At 37.8% G+C, this 22,542-nt stretch overlaps 1 protein-coding gene across 2 annotated transcripts in view; it reads left to right on the top strand.

Annotated features, from left to right (window-relative positions):
• Nucleotides 1-22,542, top strand: part of SLC44A5 (solute carrier family 44 member 5) — a 344,384-nt gene that overhangs the window by 139,095 nt on the left and 182,747 nt on the right. For both annotated transcript variants that reach the window (XM_043575297.1, XM_043575298.1), the window contains exon 2: nt 2,695-2,736. In XM_043575297.1, coding sequence (XP_043431232.1) covers nt 2,695-2,736 — 42 coding nt within the window. The remainder of the gene's footprint in view (nt 1-2,694; nt 2,737-22,542) is intronic.

The raw sequence follows: 22,542 nt of genomic DNA, 5'->3' as shown, positions 1-22,542 counted from the left end.
TTAACCGACTGCGCCACCCAGGCGCCCCTCTTTTTAATAAGATTCCAGACTGACACAGCAAGAGTGTGACTCTCACCAATTTCCAGCCTGGCTCTGCTCATTGCTAATCCCTCCTCCATCCCTATCTCCAACCTGTCTTCATCCCCTTAGTACCCTTCAAGCAGGTGCCTGCATAACTCAGTTGGTTAAACGTCCAACTTTGGCTCAGGTCATGATCTCAGGGTTTGTGAGTTCAAGCCCTGCGTTGGGCTCTGTGCTGACAGATCAGAGTTGGAGACTGCTTCAGATTCAGTGTCTCCCTCCCTCTCTGCCCCTAGGCTCTGTCTCTCTCTCTCTCTCTCTCAGAAAAAAAATAAACGTTAAAAAAATAAAGAAGACCCTTTGAGCAAGAAAGACAAAAGGGAATGAAGGTGGTAAAAGGCACAGCAATCAGATTAGGAAGGGTAGTCCAATAGTTCCCATCTCCAACTACATACTGAGGCTACTGCACTAGCCATAAGTAGGCAGGATGCATATCCAGGAGCTGATCTCATTTGAGATTCCAGTCTTCTCAGCTATTACCAGGGTCAAAATAATTTGGCATTGGTGTTCGTACACATCCACAAGGCAGTCTGCATGATGTATGGATGTTCTCGTACTTTTTAAAAAAGATATAAGGTTATATAGAAAGCTGGTTCTACCATTTTATGAATTGATCACACCAAAAAAAAAGAGACAAAGAACTTTGATTTTTTAACTCACTGTGCAAATTCTAGGAAGGAGTCAAAATTATATTGTATGATATTCTATCTGGGTAAGGGAGACCAGCACCTAGGTCCGCTTTGTTGTTTTTAAACAATGAGACTATGCAACCTTGGTACTTTCAACACTCAGAGTTTCCATATACCCTATCTGTAAAATGGGAATTATTACACTTTTAGTCCATAGTTGCTGAGGATTTAACTGTGTCTGTAAAGCACCTACATTGCAGGAGTAGCTTATTCCCTTCTCCATCTGCTGGGGCTGAGGTTACTGCTCTGCATCCTGCCATACCCAGCAAGGATTCCAGTGGGCCTGAGCCTGTGGGTGGAGTTCATTAGTATATATACCTGGAGGAGTTGGGAAAGATCAGAGTAGGGAGCTTGAGGCAGGGGCTAACCTCTGTTACTGTACAAATTAACATTTGATTAGAATAGTACGTTCTTAGGCCTTTTACAAAAAAACATTGTGACATCTTTTTTAAAATATGAAATTTTGTTGTTTTTTATTATTTTGGGGGATTTGAAAGGCAAGTCTAGTTACTTAGGGCCCAGGAACAGGAATGAAGCAGTTGATATTGGATTTTAATATTTTATTCTATCTCTCAAGTACTCAGCCTTCAATATGCATGCTTTTAGGTCTAATAAAACAGTGAGAGATGGCCATTCTTATTTGGGGGGCTTTCTTTGGCTGTATACCCCCCATGTAAAAGCTGGGAAATCAGTTAATGCTTATCATTCTAATGAATGTGGTCCGGCATTGCTCTTTTAAAGGAGGTGTGGTGCAGGATGAGGGGAGTCCTAAAATTTTTATAAATTATCTTTATTTTTGTGATCCATTTGAGTGCTAGAGGCTGGAAGTTGTACTGGTTATGAGTGGACATTGGAGCCACATAAACCTAAGTTTGATTTTCAGATCCACCACTTACTAGCAGGGTGGTGACTAAGCAAAGATTAGACCCGAAGCACATTGCCTCTGGGAACTTCAGCTTTTTATTTTTAGAGGAGAATTGATTACTCTGACTACGGCAATGGTTGTTGTGAATATTAAAAGAAATAAAGTAAACGAATCATGGCACCTAGTGTATAGTAAGTATTCAAGAATTGGTTGCTATTTTAATTATCATTATCTTTCCCAGTGAACACAGTTTACAAATGCTCACTTTCTCTAGAATCTTTATCCCAACTCTGACTCTCAATGGTTTTCCATTGTTAGATTGATGTGAAACATGGATGCTTAGATCAAGGGTTGTAATTTCTGCCCATCAGTTCTATAGTGAGAATGCTTTTCATTAATAGCTTGACAAGGCTGATAAAGTAACAGAGAATGGAGCATTCATAGAAAGCATTAATATTTTTGTTTCCCATATGGATGGGATTATTTGAGCAATAAAACTTTAGTGTGCTATCACTGTTCATTATGGAACTTGCCACATCCACCTCCCCCACATGTAATGTGGTTCAATTGTGGCTGCAGAATTTGAGTTACATCTCTTCTCTGTAGTCTATACTGGCTATTCTGCATGTAGTTGTAAGTATTCAATGCATATTAAGTTTTTCATGACTAATGCATCTTCTGAGGTTTAAGCAGAAGCATAAAATGGAAGTAAACAAAGTGCCTTAGTTCTTGGTGCTGAAGTTTTCAAGACTGTACGTATCACCTTGTACAAGGCATGGATGAAAATGAAAGAATTAAAAACTTTATTCCCCCACCCTCCAACCTCTAAACCCAGTATCTTTGTGCAATTTTGTTTTTAACTTCCTAAGATTAACTTCCACATGATTAGTGACTATGGGCATTAAGTATCTGTTTAGCTAGTACAATACACCTTATGTTATTCTCTGTGTTAAGGTTGAAGAACTAGGATTTCTTATGGTAGGGAGAGATGGGTATAGAGCTTCGGAATCACTGATCCCTACAAATAAAGATTTGCTTGCCCTTTGTTTTTTTTCCTAGAAGAAACATCAGACACTACTTACTTAGAAGATGATACCTATGGTAAGTCATAGTCTGAGTGTTAAGTGATAAGTTAGTCTAAGAATTCTTCATGACAGTTAGTCTATTAAGGAATACATGATTCTTTCAAAATCTAGGAACACCTAAATATTTGATTGGTAAAGACTAATTACTGAAGACTTTTTTGGTCCTTCTTTCAAGTGGCTGATTTCTTCCTCCTGAAGGGATTTCCTCTCTTAGAGCTATAAAAAAAAAAATCCCTCAGGAAGAACATCTTATAGCTGCTGAAGCTTCATTACCCCAGGTCATCCCATACATCTTGCTTTCTTTCCACCCTTGAATCTCAGTTTATGACCTTAACACATATGTCTTATTTAAATCTCTCTTTATAATAAAGATCTCTATTGTCAGGCCTCTTGGCTGTTTCATGACACTATCTTACCCAGTCCTCTTTTTGTGACACCTGGCTCACACCTTAGCCCCGTATAGTTGAGTCTTACTACTCAAAGTGTGGTCTGTGGAGGGGTGCGTGGGTGGCCCAGTCCGTTGAACGTTGGACTTCAGGTCAGGTCATGATCTCCCAGTCCGTAGTTTGAGCCCCACCTCATGCTCTGTGCTGACAGCTCAGAGCCTGGAGCCTGCTTCAGATTCTGTGTCTCCCTCTCTCTCTCTGCCCCTTCCCGGCTTGCACTCTGTCTCTTTCTCAAAAATAAATAAACATTAAAAAAAAGAGAGAGAAATTTAAAAGTTGGTCTGTGGACTGGACCAACAGCAGGGAGCTTGTTAGAAATGCAGAATCAGGCCCCGCCCCAGTCTTACTGAATCAGAATCTGCGTTGTCAACAAGATCCTCAAGTGATTCATTTGCAAATAAAAGTTTGAGCTGCACAGACTTAAAGAATTGTTCTTCCTTTATGTGTTCTCATTGCCCCTGAGATATCCAAGTACTTCTCTGCTGTGACTTCCAACATTCCTTGGATCCCAAATCCTCAACTGAAAAGGTTATCACATTTGCACTTTCCTATCTCTGTTCTCAAAGCCTCTTTATTGATGCTTGTGTACTTTAATTGTACCTGGGTAGATTCTAGGGTTTGTGCTTAAACTTATATAGCATTTTATAGTCTTTAAAGTTCCCTTACACAGATTTTATTGATCACATAGGATCCTATAAGATGGAAAGATAGGTAATATAATCATTTGTAGAAGCTATTTTATAAATTTCCATTTGTGGTTTTCTAACCTTAGGGGTGAAAGATATACCAGCAGATTTTTCCCCCTATTTTTGAAAAACATAGAAACCAAGTCTTTTTTGGGTTATCAGGAGTCAGTGAGTTACTCTTACTCAAGATATATCATGATTTAAAATTGTGTTTTACTGTTCAATATGATATTATATTTTCATTCATAAACCTTGTCTTAATGAGGATAATTAGGACTATAATAAAATTGTCATCTTTCTGACAAGATTTTTGAGATAAATGAGCCAATGAAGAATAAGCGCTTCACTTCTGATATAATCTGATATAATAAGCTGGTATAATAGGCCACAGAGCACTGCTTCTGCTTGAATGAAAAGGAGTTTTCAAGGAAAGGGAGAAACTCCAATGTAGAATATTGCCTTGAGATCTTAGGCTATTTCCATTCTCCTAGAGAAGGTATATATAAGAGAACTCGCTGCTAAGTTGGAGGAACTGTTGGTTTTGCATCCCCTGAAAATGCATTTATATTAGAAGAAACACCTGCAGGGGCTCCTGGGTGGCTCAGTCGGTTAAGCATCCGACTTCAGCTCAGGTCATGATCTCACAGTTCGTGAGTTCAAGCCCCATGTCGGGCTCTGTGCTGACAGCTCAGAGCCTGGAGCCTGCTTCCGATTCTGTGTCTCCCTCTCTCTCTGCCCCTTCCCTGCTCATCCTGTGTCTCTCTCTGTCTCAAAAATAAATAAACATTAAAAAAAAAAAAAGAAGAAACACCTGCAGATCCTAAGAGTGTTATACCCAGGAGTTAGGGGTGAATGGGTGAATAGGCATGGCAGGTGAATTTGGTGCCATTTTCATCTTATTTCTTTGAACCATTTACTCAACATTTAGATGTCTTTTCAAGAACCTTATGTTAATGAAAGCTTAACTGTGTTTAATAATGTAGGTGAGCTTGGGAGAATTGGAGTACAGTTGAGGGTAGACCATGGAAACCATGCTTCAACAGCCTCCTATTCCAAAGAAGCTGAGGCCCAGCAAAGCTGGTGACTTTATCCCATGTATTCTACCTCCTCTGCTCTTACAAGGAAGGGGAATCCTTGTCTCCTCTAAGCTGGTACCTCCACAAGGACCTTGCTATGAAATTGTCCCCTCTCTCTCCTGCACTATTCCCACCATTGTATAAACATGCCTAAATATCAACCCCTTGAAAAAATTGGTAAAGCCTCCATTGACTTTCCTATCATTCTCCACCTACCACTCCATTTCTTTACTTTTTCCCATAGGAAACTCCTCATTAGAGTTGTCTTTAGGCACTGACTCCACTTTCTTCCCTCTTATCCTTTCATTACCCCACACCAACTGGAATTGTATCTGAACTACTTCAGGAAACACTTTATCCACATTTCCCAAAATGTCTATCTTGCTCCTCCAATGGAGAATTATTTTCTTTCTCACCTTATTCTCCATCAGGAACATTTGACACATCTAGCCATTTTCTTTTTTGCAATATTTTCTTCTTTTGCTTCCATGATACCACACTTTCTGGTCTTCTGGTTTTCCTCCTTTCTCTCTGACGTCTCCTCTTCCTCTGCCCAGTCTCTAAGATTTAGAGTCCAAATGTTGGGGAATCCCCAGTATGCATTTTCTCTTTTTACGTTATCCTAGGTGATTTCATCTCATCTCAGTTTTGTTTGTTTGTTTTACTTGTTTTTATTTTTATTTATATCCAAGTTAGTTAACATATACTAGAATATTGGCTTCAGGAGTAGAACACAGTGATTCACCACTTACGTGTAATACCCAGTGCTCATCCCGACAAGTGCCCTCCTTAATGCCCATTCCCAAGACATTTCCCCTCCAGCAACCCTCAGTTTGTTCTCTGTATTTAAGAGTCTCTTATGGTTTTTAAAGACCATACGCATGCTGCCACCTCCTAAATTTATATCGCTGGCCTTTTTTGCTCTATCTGGCTCCAGACTGGTTTATTCAGCTTCAGGTCCCACTAAACCCAGTCTACCTATCTTTTCATCCCTAATCCTCTAGTCTGACCATTTCCACTGTATTACTTCATTCAAACAACTGTCCTTTGTTATTTTGATATTTACAATAGCCTCCTCACTGGTTTTCATACTTTACCTATTGCCCTAAACATAGTTATGCTTTCTTTAACAAGTCCATTCTCCACAGAAGAATCTGTTTATAACTACTCTTATATTCTCAAAATCAAGTAGTGAACTGAGCAAATAACCAACTGCTTTTGAAATTTTCAGAGCACATTGGGACGGCCGGTGATTCAGTTGGGTGAGTGTCCAACTTCAGCTTAGGTCATAGTCTCACAGCTCTGAGTTCAAGCCCTGCGTTGGGATCTGTGCCAACAGCTCAGAGCCTGGAGCTTGCTTCAGATTCTGTGTCTCCCTCTCTCTCTCTGCCCTCGCCTCTCGTTTTCTCTCTCTCTCAAAAATAAAAACATTAAAAAAAATTTTTTTAATTATCAGAGCACAATTATATATCATCACAATTATGATGAGTTAATATTACTTTTTTCCTCTAATCACACTTTATTTAATGTACCATTTTGGTCAGTTTTAGATTACTTAGTATATAAATGTAGGAGTCACAAGAGCAAATATTATATTAATCCAATGGACAGTGCACAATTTTGGTTATTGGCTATTTTGACCTTACTTTTTTGACCCCCACAATTTGCATCTGACAATTTGACCCAATTTAAACCCGAGGATATTTTGACTATTTCTGTACACTAACATTTAAATCAGATTTATGCCAACATTAATGAATTTGGGTCAGTAAACTATTCTTTTATTTGGTGGGGGAAAATACCTTCTATTAGTTAATTTTGTTTCTTAATTTTTGAATAGCAGTGTTAAACTATTTATGGTTTTATCCTTTTTTATTCTACTAAGCTTATTTTAATTAGACTACCATGTTTTGTGTCAATTTTAAAATAAATATTTGATTCATTGATTGTTTTACTTTACATTAAGATTCATCAACTTCATGACATATTTTTGTGGATTTTACAGGATGATATGATTCCTCTATCAATTTTTGGTCAATAAGTTTTTACCATGAGAAGTTTTAGTTAGTGTCAATTCTATTTTTTGTTAACTATTTCTCTAAAAGTTTAATCTCTTCTAAGGTCAATTTTTGCAGTGTTTATTATTGTTAATAATATGTGATTCTTCAACTTTTTTTATTAAAAAAGAAAAAATGCTTCACTATATATATGCTTAGCATTGCTAGTTTTATTTTGACATAATTATTTCTACTTGATCTAATTTTACTGGGGTCAAGTTGCATTTTGTCTTAAGTGTCCTTAGGGTTAAAATGCCAGGATTAAAATATTCTACGATAATCTTAATTGCTCCTTATTTTTTCTCTTAGAATATCAGTGTTAGCTAGAGCTGTTACAATTGCAAATTATTACTAAAATAGGTTTGACTCCACATAGAAATTCCAGAGAGCCTAGAGACATCTTGAAAGGAGCATATGTAAACTTAAGGGAAAAGGGCACATTTCTTTTTTAGGCAAAACATGTTATGTAAGGCTGACTTCTGATTCCCCAGGAAAGAGCTCTTTCCTTACCTTGGAGCTTTTATTTCCCCTGGCAATCCAAGCTGTCTTTCTCTTTCTCCGTACTATTGACTGCCTCTTGGCACAAAATATTGCAATCAATTATTCCACATCTGTGTGAACAAGGGTCTTTAGAAGAAGAAACTGATTAAAATATATGGTCTCCTTAGGCTGTTAAATAGGACACCCTTCATTTCAGTTTTTGATAGTTTGCGTTAAGTAGCTGCAATGTGTATTATCTCTCATTATTAATTCTTGAAATGGTTTGGATTTTGCCTGCCTACTCTTCAAAATTATTAAAAACAGGTAAAGTTGGCTATTCTGGAGTGGGATTCATTTTATTTCCCAGATGTTTTTTATTTTTGAATTTTCTTGAGAATTAGGAAAGCTGCTCTCCTGGTCTTTTATTAACAACAACAATACTAAAATAGTTGTGTATATAGCACTTACTATTTGTTGGAAACTATTCTAAATTGCCTTACATATGCTAATTTACTCAATCTACCCAATGACTCTTTGATGTTGTTCTATTTTCCCATTTTACAGATGATGAAACAGGCATAGGAGAGATTATGTAACTTGCTCAAGCAAGTGCAATAAAGATCTGACAAACTGCATGAAGTTGTCTATTTTTAAAAAGACTTTTCTTTTTTTTTTTTTTTTCTGAAATTTATTGACAAATTGGTTTCCATACAACACCCAGTGCTCATCCCAAAAGGTGCCCTCCTCAATACCCATCAACCACCCTCTCCTCCCTCCCACCCCCCATCAACCCTCAGTTTGTTCTCAGTTTTTAACAGTCTCTTATGCTTTGGCTCTCTCCCATTCTAACCTCTTTTTTTTTTTTTTCCTTCCCCTCCCCCATGGGTTCCTGTTAAGTTTCTCAGGATCCACATAAGAGTGAGACCATATGGTATCTGTCTTTCTCTGTATGGCTTATTTCACTTAGCATCACACTCTCCAGTTCCATCCACGTTGCTACAAAAGGCCATATTTCATTTTTTCTCATTGCCATGTAATATTCCATTGTGTATATAAACCACAATTTCTTTATCCATTCATCAGTTGATGGACATTTAGGCTCTTCCCATAATTTGGCTATTGTTGAGAGTGCTGCTATGAACATTGGGGTACACGTGGCCCTATGCATCAGTGCTCCTGTATCCCTTGGATAAATTCCTAGCAGTGCTATTGCTGGGTCATAGGGTAGGTCTATTTTTAATTTTCTGAGGAACCTCCACACTGCTTTCCAGAGCGGCTGCACCAATTTGCATTCCCACCAACAGTGCAAGAGGGTTCCCGTTTCTCCACATCCTCTCCAGCATCTATAGTCTCCTGATTTGTTCATTTTGGCCACTCTGGCTGGCGTGAGGTGATACCTGAGTGTGGTTTTGATTTGTATTTCCCTGATAAGGAGCGACGCTGAACATCTTTTCATGTGCCTGTTGGCCATCCGGATGTCTTCTTTAGAGAAGTGTCTATTCATGTTTTCTGCCCATTTCTTCACTGGGTTATTTGTTTTTCGGGTGTGGAGTTTGGTGAGCTCTTTATAGATTTTGGATACTAGCCCTTTGTCCGATATGTCATTTGCGAATATCTTTTCCCATTCCGTTGGTTGCCTTTTAGTTTTGTTGGTTGTTTCCTTTGCTGTGCAGAAGCTTTTGATCTTCATAAGGTCCCAGTAATTCACTTTTGCTTTTAATTCCCTTGCCTTTGGGGATGTGTCGAGTAAGAGATTGCTACGGCTGAGGTCAGAGAGGTCTTTTCTTAATGAAAAACAAACTTTTGGTTCCTTGCCTTAGGAAATGGGGTGAGCCTGTAATTTCTCATTTACATATCCTTACAGCCCATAGATAGATGGAGATGAAGTTTAAGGGATTTGATAAACTGGGTTTGGCTTTTCTACTTGTTCGCAACAGAAAAATGAAGTGATTTCTCCATATCAGACTGAGACCACAGATCCAATCCCACTCACTTCTTTTTCCTAACATGCCTCAGTGTAATTCTTCCCTGTAGCACATGCATGGTATTTCATAGAGCCAACAAAAATGGTCATATTACTAAGGAGTTGGTGGCCACAAACTATATTCAGATGAAATTTGTTAAATTCTCAGTTTCTTGTTCCTTAAACAGGGAAATTACATTTTCCCTTCCATTCCTGCTTTTCCCTGTCTCTGAAAGCACTGATTCCTCTCACCAACCTACCTCATTCCCACTCTGATTCTGTATCACAGCTTTCTTTTTTAATATGAAATTTATTGTCAAATTGGTTTCCATACAACACCCAGTTGCTCATCCCAACAGGTGCCTTTTTCGATGCCCATCACCCACTTTCCTCCCTCCTACCCCCCATCAACCCTCAGTTTACTCTCAGTTTCTAAGAGTCTCTTATGGTTTGCCTCCCTCCCTCTCTTTTTTTCCCTTTCCCTCCCCCATGGTCTTCTGTTAAATTTCTCAGGATCCGCATAAGAGTGAAAACATCTGGTATCTGTCGTTCTCTGTATGACTTATTTCACTTAGCATAACACTCTCCAGTTCCATCCACGTTGCTACAAAACGCCATATTTCATTCTTTCTCATTGCCAAGTAGTATTCCATTGTATATATAAAGCACAACTTCTTTATCCATTCATCAGGTGATGGACATTTAGGCTTTTTCCATAAGAATAGCCATAATTTGGCTATTGTTGAAAGTGCTGCTGGGGCGCCTGGGTGGCGCAGTCGGTTGAGCGTCCAACTTCAGCCAGGTCACGATCTCGCGGTCCGCGCGTTCGAGCCCCGCGTCAGGCTCAGAGCCTGGAGCCTGTTTCCGATTCTGTGTCTCCCTCTCTCTCTGCCCCTCCCCTGTTCATGCTCTGTCTCTCTCTGTCCCAAAAATAAATAAAAACGTTGAAAGAAAAGAAAATTTAAATGAAAGTGCTGCTATAAACATTGGGGTACAAGTGCCCCTATGCATCAGCACTCCTGTATCCCTTGGGTAAATTCCTAGCAGTGCTACTGCTGGGTCATAGGGTAGGTCTATTTTTAATTTTCTGAGGAACCTCCACACTGCTTTCCAGAGCGGCTGCACCAATTTGCATTCCCACCAACAGTGCAAGAGGGTTCCCATTTCTCCACATCCTCTCCAGCATCTATAGTCTTCTGACTTGTTCATTTTAGACACTGTGACTGGCATGAGGTGATATCTCAGTTTGGTTTTGATTTGTATTTCCCTGATGAGGAGTGACGTTGAGCATCTTTTCATGTGCCTATTGGCCATCTGGATGTCTTCTTTAGAGAAGTGTCTATTCATGTTTTCTGCCCATTTCTTCACTGGATTATTTGTTTTTCAGGTGTGGAGTTTGGTGACTTCTTTATAGATTTTGGATACTAGCCCTTTGTCTGATATGTCATTTGCAAATATCTTTTCTCATTCCATCGGTTGCCTTTCCGTTTTGTTGATTGTTTCCTTTGCAGTGCAGAAGCTTTTTACCTTCATGAGGTCCCTATAGTTCATTTTTGCTTTTAATTCCCTTGCCTTTGGGGATGTGTCAAGTAAGAAATTGCTACGGCTGAGGTCAGAGAGGTCTTTTCCTGCTTTCTCCTCTAGGGTTTTGATGGTTTCCTGTCTCACATTCAGGTCCTTTATCCATTTTGAGTTTATTTTTGTGTATGGTGTAAGAAAGTGGTCTAGTTTCATCCTTATGCATGTTGCTGTCCAGTTCTCCCAGCACCATTTGTTAAAGAGACTGTCTTTTTTTCTTTGGATATTCTTTCCTACGTCATCAAAGATTAGTTGGCCATACTTTTGTGGGTCCAATTCTGGAGTTTCTATTCTATTCCATTGGTCTATGTGTCTGTTTTTGTGCCAATACCATGCTGTCTTGATGATTACAGCTTTGTAGTAGAGGCTAAAGTCTGGGATTGTGATGCTTCCCACTTTGGTCTTCTTCAAAATTACTTTGGCTAGTCGGGGTCTTTTGTGGTTCCATACGAATTTGATGATTGCTTGTTCTAGCTTCGAGAAGAATGCTGGTGCAATTTTGATTGGGATTGCATTGAATGTGTAGATAGCTTTGGGTAGTATTGACATTTTGACAATATTTATTCTTCCAATCCATGAGCACAGAATGTTTTTTCCATTTCTTTGTCTCTTCTTCAATTTCCTTCATAAGCATCTGATCCTGTCAAACGATGCAGAAAAAGCATTTGACAAAATCCAGCACCCTTCCTTAATAAAAACCCTTGAGAAAGTCGGGATGGAAGGAACATACTTAAACATCATAAAAGCCATTTATGAAAAGCTCATAGCTAATATCATCCTCAATGGGTAAAAACTGAGAACTTTCCCCCTGAGATAAGGAATATAACAGGGATGTCCACTCTCACCGCTGTTGTTTAACATAGTGTTGGAAGTTCTGGCATCAGCAATCAGACAACAAAAGGAAATCAAAGGCATCAAAATTGACAAAGATGAAGTCAAGCTTTCACTTTTTGCAGATAGACTACACCAAAAGTCTGCTAGAACTGATACATGAATTCAGCAAAGTCGCAGGATACAAAATTAATGTACAGAAATCAGTTGCATTCTTATACACTAATAATGAAGCAACCCAAAGACAAATAAAGAAACTGATCCCATTCACAATTGTATCACAGCTTTTGGGTGCTACTCAGTTCCTGTTTGATGTCTGCAGGAAACCAAGATACACCTGTGCTGTCCCTTGAATGTTCTGAATACAACCTATATGTAATAATCTCTACTAAGGCTGCTCGGGTTTCTGCTTCAAACTTCATTGCTTCTGTCCCTTCTCTGAAGCCTATGAGACCAACTCTGAAGCTTCCTGGTACTCCACTCTCTCCACTTTAGAACAGGAAAGTCTGGGTAGGCTGTATCCTGAATTCACTATTTCTTGATCTTTGGCAGTTATAGGCATTTTTATTCAACAAGCTTTTATGCAGGACCTAACATATGCCAATAGTTTTAGAGCCTGAAGAAATTTAGGGATCATCTTCAATCTCTCTGTTTTCAGGTTAAGAGACCGAGTTTAGAAGGGTTAAAGAACATGCCCCAGATCCCTCAGATTGTTTGTGCTGGACTAGGATTAGGCTCCGATCTTAGAACCTGGGCTCTTTCAACATGATGCTTTTTTGTGTTTATACTTTTAATTTGTGGTTTTTGGTTGTACCTAGACTTTCAAATATTCTTAAATTTCCCCTAAAAGCTTAAAAATGTTAACAAATATCCCCTTGCTTTTGTAACCAGATAACAAGGATGCCTTATTATGCAAAATGGGTCCAGATCCCTACCTTATGTTTACAATCAGAGATCCATGATACATATTAACAAGAGTGCCCATTCATTTATTTCCATCTACTTTTATAGCTACATATTTATCACACAGTTTGGTGTGCTTTTATAGGCTAGAGTGGGAAGAGAACACTTTAGTACAAGGGCAAGAGGTCAGGAATACTTATTCTACATAAATTGCATGGAAGAGGTCACCTTTAGGTATTTACATAAACACACCCTTGGCCATCTTTGCAATACGAAACAATGCTTGGGAACATTCTGATCAACATCCTGCCTGAGTCAATTCCAAGAGTTGGAGGGATGAAAAGAATTATAAAGAGTGGAATTGTTTTACATAAAATAATTCCAATAAACAAGTCACTAAAGTGACAGTCTCCCTCCTAAAATTGTTATTTCAGTTGTGGATAGGTATAGGTAGAAGTTAGGAGCTATGAATATGAGGAGCCCAGAAATTCTTTCCTCCTAGAACTAAAGGGAAGTCTATACTGTTAGTTTTAGGAACTGGACATTCTTTGCGAGGTTACTAGGTCTGACTTTTAAAGCCAGAGGTTGGAGTGTTTACAAATATAATTTCAGGACCATCCTTAGTGGAAAAGATTTCCACTTAAAAAAATTTTTTTTACTGTTCATTTATTTTTGAGAGAGAGAGAGACAGAGAGACAGAGACAGAGTATGAGCAGGGGAAGGGCAGAGAGACAGGGAGACACAGAATTCCAAGTGGGCTCCTAGGCTCCAGGCTCAGAGCGCTCACCAGAGAGCCAGATGTAGGACACGAACTCATGGACTGCAAGATCATGATCTGAGCCAAAGTCGGATGCTTAACAGAATGAGCCACCCAGGCCCCCCTCAATTTCACTTTTAAACATTAATAGTTTCTTTGCTCAGTGCTTGCTGAGAAAACTGGATAGTTTACATGGGAAAGTATGATTGGGGCTTGCAGCTATGAGCTGAAAGTAGTAACATGACAAAGAAACAGGAAACTTTAAAACCTGGTATTTGGTTAACCTGGTCCACTTTTATTTTTAAATCCTCTGGTGAAGTTTTATCTTTCCTTTCTTCATAAGCTTAGCTAACTTCTTCAGTTATTGACAAAGAAAGCTATTTGTTTTTTGTATTGATGAAACAACAGAATGGCATTTAATTGGAAATGTGAATAAAGAATGAATAAATTTTGATTTTGATTTTAAGTAATAATTTGTGTGCTGAAATTATTATTACAAAATTGAAAAATCAACCTCTGTTTGGAGATTGATTTAAATTGTCTTAGAAAATGAAATAATGATACATTCTCAAAATAGAAAGTTCTATCATGGCAGATTCTTTCTGTGAATCACTGTTATCATCTCAATTGTAATCATTGCATTGAAAAGAACAAGTAATTATTCCACCCCAGTTCTTTCTTCTCTTTGTTTTAGGAATTCCTAAAAGTTTTAATCATCCTTAAAACCAAAAATACAAAAAGTAACATTGTTTAAAAATATTTCTGAAATGATGCTTAACAGATTATTTGTTTTATACTGAAGTATGTAAGTAGTAAGAAGGGAAGGAATTACTTTTGCTTTCTTTGGATGTCTTGCATAAAACCATAAGAATATGAAAAATGTGTGCCAGCGAGGCAAATCTCCATTGGACTGTAGGTTAGTATTGCTGACAAATTTTAATGTGCGTTTAACTGGTTAGTACTTAATGTTCCATACAGAAACCTTTGTGTTCTGAAATAGATTGCAGCAGAGTGTCTAAGCAGTAAACATACAGAACATTCTCATAGTTGCATATGCCTCAGGGAGCAGAATTCCCTTTGACAATAACAGACATCTTTGGGAATACATTTTCAGGACACCAATGCTTGATTTTGAGCATTTGCTCTGAATTTGTGTAGTGTTGTGTATGTGTACAATGTGAAAGAGAGAGGGAGAGCCAAGATTGATTTTATTGTTATATCAAGGCACCCACTTAAAGCAGACTTTACAAACATATCTTCCAAAAAAACAAAACAAAACAGAAAACCCCCCTGAGTTTATGCCACCTATGCCAGAGCCCATTGGGATCTTCAGAACAAGTAAATTACTCAAGTCAGTGATTGTGACAAGGACCTTGTCCTTGATTGGTCAGATGGTCTTGTTAAATGTGATACTTAGCAGGGGACTTTTTATTTTTCTTGATTGGTTACTCTGTCAAATAATTCTGGTTAAAGCAAAATTTCTTTTTTTAAATGTTGTTTTTTACATTTATTTATTTTTGAGAGACAGAGAGAGATAGCGTGAGAAGGGGAGGGAGGGGGATAGAGAGAGGGAGACACAGAATCAGAAGCAGGCTCCAGGCTCTGAGCTGTCAGCACAGAGCCCAATGCGGGGCTCAAACCCACGAACCGTGAGATCATGACCTGAGCCACCCAAGTGCCCCTAAAGCAAAATTTCTTGATAATACTGACATTTTATTCCAATGCCTGGCTTAGTGATGTGATACCAGCCTGAATAAATATTGACAAAAAATTGTTAGTTGTTTGTTAAACTTTTATAAACATAGCTAAATGCTCTTTTGAGAAAATACAAACTAATATATTTCCTAAGCATAGGGAACATGATGTAAAAATGGAATGCAAAAAGTTGGCTTTTCATATAATGAACACATTTGTTTAAGTTTATCTGTTGAGAGAGAGACAGAGAGAGACAGAGAGAGACAGACCCAAGCAGGCTCTGCACTGATAGCATGGAGCCTGATCCAGGCCTCGAACTCAAGAATGGTGAGTTCATGACCTGAGCTTTGGAAATCAAGAGTCAGATGCTTAACCTACTGAGTCACCCAGGCACCCCTCATATAATGAACATATTAAACTGGGTCTAAAATATATAAAGTTTAGTATTAGCACAACCACTAACAATTTAAATATATCAAATATGGCATGCATGCTAATCAAGCTTCTGTAATCATAACATCCCCCTTGTGCTTCACATATTCACTGCATCTTGATTTACATTGTTTCAAACATTTTTTCCCCTAAAATATGTGCTAAAGAAACTTGACTGCTCAACCTTGTCTATTTTCTGTTCTATTCTTCATATGTTTGCTAAGTACTTAAACTATGAATCAGGTACAGTTTCTATTATGATACAAAGTAGCTTATAGAGTAAAAAGCTTTCCTAAGAAAAAGCATAGAATTTTTTTTAAATGACACTGAAGAAGCACAGGACTGGAAAAAGAGTAGTGCAAAAGCCACATTAAATTTTAAAGGCAAATTATTGTTCAGCATTTCTAGTTTTGGAACAGGTTTTCTGGAAGCCATCATGCTTGTTGGTTTCTCTAATGAGATTTGAGAGAAAGGTTAAATTCAAATCAATACGGTAAAACTAGCTGATGTGAATGTGTCATTAACTTTAGCTAGTTATAACCATATTTATACATTTTCCTCTCGTGTGATTCACTATTTCCTTGACACACTGAATTTCCCCATACCAAATTTTCCTTCCTTCACCCAGTCTCTCACTCAACTTTCAAAGTCCAGCTCAAATGCCACCTTCTTAATTTAAAGGCTTTGCTGGTTTCCTCAGCCAAATGTGAACTGTCCTTTCCTCTTATTTGTTATACTCCTCTTCAAAGCACTCAGTTCTTCCTGTGTTACTGTGTGTGTGTGTGTGTGTGTGTGTGTGTGTGTGTGTGCATTCCCACTTCTACACTGCAATTCTCTTCCTAAAGGATTTGTTTCTTTCTCATCTTTGTGTCTCTGGTCGTGCTTCACAGGGTTAAGTGATCAGTGAAATAAAATCAGTTCTATTTGATATGCAGAGAAAACTGTTCGGAGGTTAAAATCAACTCTGGTCAGGACATGTTTGTATTTTAAGGTCTCTCTGTCACTGAACAGCATCACAGATTGCCTAAGTCTCTAAGTTCAAGAACTGTTGGAGATGGGGTGTGTGAAGGCCCATTTGGGTGAGTCAGAAAAGCCCAAAAGTGGTCATTTTGGAGGCCAGAAAAGCACCAGAAGCCAAAGCCAAGAAAGGAAGATTAAAGGTTATCCCTTCTCTTTTTCTAAATTCTCACTAGTAAGATAAAAGAATATAGAGTGGGTGGCATGGGCGTGGGGATTAAAATTTAGTTGGCTTCTTAGGAAAATAGGAAGGAGAAGGGAAATTTTTCATTGAAAACCTAGGATGTGTCAAACATTTTACACATTTATTTATTTATTGTAAAACAGTAATAAGAATCATCATACTTTTTAAAATTCACGAAAATGTGATACTTTTTTTGTTTTATTTATTTATCTATCTATTTATTTATATTTTTAATATAATTTATTGACAAGTTGGCTAACATACAGTGTATACCATGTGCTCTTGGTTTTGGGGGTAGATTCCCGTGATTCATTGCTTATAAACAACACCCAGTGCTCATCCCAGCAAGTGTTCTCCTCACCCATTCTGGGCTGTCAGCACAGAGCCTGACATGGGGCTCAAACCCACAAACTGTGAGAGATCATGACCTGAGCTGAAATCAAGAGTCTGCCACTTATTTGCAACAATGTGGATGGAAGCAGAGGTATTACGCTAAGCAAAATAAGTCAGTCAGAGAAAAACAGAAGTCATCTGATTTTACTCATACATGGAATTTGAGAAACTCAACAGATGAAAATAGGAGAAGGAAAGGAAAAAATAAGATAAAAACAGAGAAGGAGGCAAACCATAAGAGAATCTCAAATACAGAGAACAAATTGAGGGTTGCTGGAGGGGAGGTAGGTAAGGGGATGGGATAAATGGGTGATGGGCATTGAGGGGTGCACTTTTCAGGATGAGCACTGGGTGTCATAAGTAAGAGATGAATCACTAGGTTCTACTTCTGAAGCTAAGACTACACTGTATGGTAACTAACTTGAGTTAAAAAAAAAAAAGGAGCAGGCTGCTTAACAGACTAAGTCACCCCAGCACCCTGAGTTGTCTTTTAAATCCATTAAGAGCTTTTTATTTCTTCATGTGCAGTAACACTGGTTATATTTTGTTGTAAAACTTCCATGATTTAGAACATGCATTGGAAATTTTTGTTTATTAAGCAGGTAATACCATAATTTAAGTTTTGACTAAATATATATTACTAAATAGATAAACACATCTTAGTAAGAGTGGGGGGAAAGTGAACATTAAGAAATAGATACAAATTTCAGAGACAATGTAGAAATGTTTCTCACTCTTGCACTGATACTAGTCTTGGCCTAAGTGGAAGGCAGTACTGATCTCTCCTTGGATTGGTATCATTTCGGCATAGAAAAATGCCCAGAGCTACTTTTTACTTGAGAACATAGGGCTGACTAATCCTGAGTCAAAAACAAATGTCTCAGAAATTCTGTCAAGTGTCTGAAGATTGAGAACACCTAGGGGGTGTTAGTTAAGAGTTCAAGTGTTGGTTGGATCACTTGATTGGCTGGACGCATTGGTTGGAGCATTTGATTTTGTAAACTCTTGTAACTGCCTTAATTCAGCTATCCCACCATTAGGAAGCCACAGGAATGATTGGAATTGGCCTGTAACCTGAGTTATCTTCAACCTGAAGTACCCACCTGTGCACAACTGTGCAGACCTTTCCATTAAGCTGCTCTAAAAGATGCCACCTCAGTCCTCTGAGAACTTTCTCTTATGTCACTGAAATCAACACAGGAATCTATGGCTAAAGAAACCGAGAGCTACAGTGATTCTGTGGATAGAATCAATGTCTTTTAGAAGTAGAAACTGTACTAAAACCCCTCTAAAATATTTTACTCATTTAAAAAAAATAGTAGTGAGAGGGAAAATAACATGTTAGTTTGCAGGCCTTTGTGGCAAATACAATCTGAAAGAATTACCCTTAGAAAAATGTTGGGAATCTTACCCCATATTATTTCTTCTTTATGAACCTAAGGCTAGAGGTACCACCCATCCTTGGCTGTCTTAAGCAGTAGAGGTCAACTTCAACTGTTGACAGAAACATCACTGAAATAACCCAAGTGACTAAAAAGTGACACTATCTTACTCCTGTCTTGCAAACTCATCATTATCTCTCTCAGAAAGCAAGTTGGAAATCTGAAAGGCTGTCAGGCTTTTAAAATATGAGAGCACAGCACTTCTTAAGTCATTTTTATGATGCATTCTGGCCAATACTTGCATGCACACCATTATGAAAAGCCTAACTGGCATCAGCCTATGTGGGAGAATAAATATAAAATAGTAGCACAAATAACTTTAAAAGGACAGCTTTAGGAGACACTTCATTACTTGTTCATAACAAATATTGAACCAGTGGCTACTATGAACCTGAACTACTGTTCTGGGTAGTGGAACATACAGTAGGAAACAAAACAAAGCCCCTGTCCTCTTAGAACTTGTATTCTAGTGGAGAAGACAGACCATAAATAAGATGACTAATACATAGTTGAAACATGACTGTATTTTGAACCAGAGAAGTGACTTGCTAAGGTGACACAGGCTTTGCAGCTGAAATCAAGATGCCAGATAGCTTGTTGTTCATGTCTGTTAATTAAATGGACTGTTTGAATCTCTGAACTTGGACTACCTGAATGTCTGAAGTAATATGAGTATCTTTGTGGGACTTTCTGTTCGGAAAAAGTAGAATTTTATTTTCTTCCATGTTGAGTGTGCGTGTGTTTCTGTGTGTGTCTGAGAAAGAGAGAGAAAGCTTACATATAGCTATATGAATCTCACAAACATGATGATAACAGAAGACTAAAAAAAAATCCCACCTCATATTTCATTTGTGGAAAGTTCCAAATAACCCAAATTAAATTATATTATTGAAGAGTGCATAGGAGATGATAAGCTACAAGGAAAATAGGAAAAAGATTATCACAAATTCCAGGATAGTGGTTACCTCTAGCAAGGAGGTAACTGCTTAGTATTCCATTGTCTGACTATACCATCTTTTATTTACCTTCTCCACTTTTAGTGACCATTGAGTTGTTTTGAATTTTAGGCTATTACAAACAATGCTGCCATGAACATTATCGTCTGTATATCTTTGTACACCTATGCAGTAGTTCAGGATAAAGTTTAGGACAGAAATTGCTTTGTCATAGGATCAGGTAATGCCAAACTTTCAAAGCGGTTCTACGGATTTTATTTTCACAGGAAATGCATGAGTTTCCACTACTCCACATATTTGTCAACACCCCTTATTATCAAACTTTTCACTTTTTGCAAGAGTTTGGAAGGTATATAGTTACTTCTTTTTTGTGGTTTCATTTTCATGTGCCTAATTATTAATGAGATTGAATATGAATACTACTTTACTATTTATTGACCATTTGGATTTCCTCCTCTGAAGTTCCTACCTAAGTCTTTTGCTCCCTTTTCTATTGTCATTTTTTTTCTCTTTGACCCATAGTTCTTTATATATCCTTGGTATTAATAATGAAATGTTATAGTGTTACTACTATCCTCTATGGATGTCGTGTCTCTGTCTTTATTGAGTCTTTTGATGAACAGAGTTTCTTATTTTTGTTGTAGTTAAATTTATCACTTATTTGTTTTATGACTAGTGCTTTTTGTACTATTGCTTAAAAAATCCTGTTTCTGAAGTCATAAAGACTTTATAACTTTTCACTTAAGGTCTTTCTATCTGGAATTGATTTTTGTGTCTAATGTGAGTAGAGCTCCAAGTTTATTATTTTTTTCTTTATAGATATCCATTGTCCTATCACCATGTGTTGAGGAAAATGTACATTTACTGATTGTTTGATCTGTTTTATAATAGTGAGAAATACCGAGAAAATATCTTAAAATCTATGATTGTGGGTTTTGTAATTTCTCCCTGTAGTTCTATACATTTATATTTTATGTATTTATTTTAATGTTTGAGAGATAGAGAGAGAGAGCAGGGGAAGGGCAGAGAGAGAGAGAGAGGGAGACACAGAATGCAAAGCAGGCTCCAGGCTGTGAGCTGTGGGGCTTGAACTCACGAACTATGAGATCATGACCTGAGCCAAAGTCCACATTTAATCGACTGAGACACCCAGGCGCCCCTCTTCCTCTACTATTTTCAAAGTAATATATGCTAGTTCTACTCTTTTAAAAAGTGCAGCATGCATACTTAATCAAATTAAAAATTTATTAATATTTCACCCTTTTCTATAAAAGAAGACTATAATGCTTCAATTCTTGGATTACATTCTATTATTGCCATAATTTTCTCATTTTATTTAACTCCACAAGACTTTATTGTTATTATTTATATAGCCAGTGATCATTCCTTCCCTCCCCTGTAGTTCTTCACTCTTCATTTCTTCTTTCATCAAAGACCTTCCATCTGGGTCACTTTTTCTTCTCTCAGAAATATATGTTAATGAAGTTCAGATGGCAAACACTTTTTTATTTTTTCTTTTTTGCTTGAAAGTTTCTTTATTTCATTCTTTTTCTTGAACAAATTGTCACTAGATATAGTATTCTATGTTGGCAGTAATTTTCTTTCATTGCCTCTCTCCAACATCTTTATTCTCTTTCCAGAAATCTGATTTGACATATATTAAAACTTTTCACTCTATGCTCAGTGTATCAACTAATCTTTGATATTTTCCATTTTTAGTTTCTCTCGTCTGCATTCTAAATAATTTATTTTGAGTTACTTTCTTGTTTGCTGATTGTCTCCTTGGCTTTGTCTAATCTGATATCAAGCTTCTCCATGGAGTTTTACATTTTATCTATTGTGTTTTTCTTTTTTTTTAAATTTTTATTTTTTTTAACGTTTATTTATTTTTTTTAAATTTTTTTTTTAACGTTTATTTATTTTTGAAACAGAGAGACACAGAGCATGAACGGGGGAGGGGCAGAGAGAGAGGGAGACACAGAACCGGAAGCAGGCTCCAGGCTCTGAGCCATCAGCCCAGAGCCCGAAGCCAGGCTCGAACTCACTGACCGTGAGATCGTGACCTGAGCTGAAGTCGGAGGCTTAACCGACTGAGCCACCCAGGCGCCCCTGTTTTTTATTTTTGAGACAGGGAGAGACAGAGCATGAACGGGGGAGGGTCAGAGAGAGGGAGACACAGAATCCGAAACAGGCTCCAGGCTCTGAGCTGTCAGCACAGAGCCCAATGCTGGGCTCGAACTCACGGGCTGTGAGATCATGACCTGAGCCGAAGTCGGCCAATTAACTGACTAAACCACCCAGGCGCCCCTACTGTGTTTTTCACTTCCAGACTCGATTTGCTTTATTTTTGAATTTGCTAGGTAGTTTTTCAAAATAGTTCTTCCCATTTATTTTCAAGTTTGTCTTGTATCTCCGAAAAAAACCAAAGCAAATCAAAACAAAACAGTAAGCATAGTTGTTTTATAATCTGGGACTGAGCATGTAAATATCTTAAGACTTTATGGGTCTATTTCTGTTTTCTATGTATTATCTAGTTCTTTCATGGTATCTTGTTTCCTTATGTAATTTATTATTTTTTATTATTGTTTGATGCATATTTTCTTTGGAAAATGATTTGTGAGCATTCTTAGAATAATATGCATTCCGATGGAGGTGTGTTGTTTGTCAACTGCCTAGGAATACCTGCAGATTGCCCCCCATCCTTCTGAGAATACTTCACATACACTGCAAATTCAAATGAAGGTGTTCTCCCATCTTTCTCTTCAGTGTCAAGGTGATTTTGTTAAGGGTGAGGTAGGTTTCACTCTGAGGCTGTATGTAGCCCTTTGGAGTTCCAACTTAGTGAAGTGATGTTTTCCTATTTGACTCCTTATCTTGAGTAGCCTCTGGTCTGTGTCTTCTGTTTCCCTTGCTCCTTGAATTTTTT

The sequence above is a fragment of the Prionailurus bengalensis genome, chromosome C1, assembly GCF_016509475.1.
Source record: "Prionailurus bengalensis isolate Pbe53 chromosome C1, Fcat_Pben_1.1_paternal_pri, whole genome shotgun sequence".
NCBI lineage: Eukaryota > Metazoa > Chordata > Mammalia > Carnivora > Felidae > Prionailurus > Prionailurus bengalensis.
This window is presented reverse-complemented; position numbering and strand designations above follow the sequence as displayed.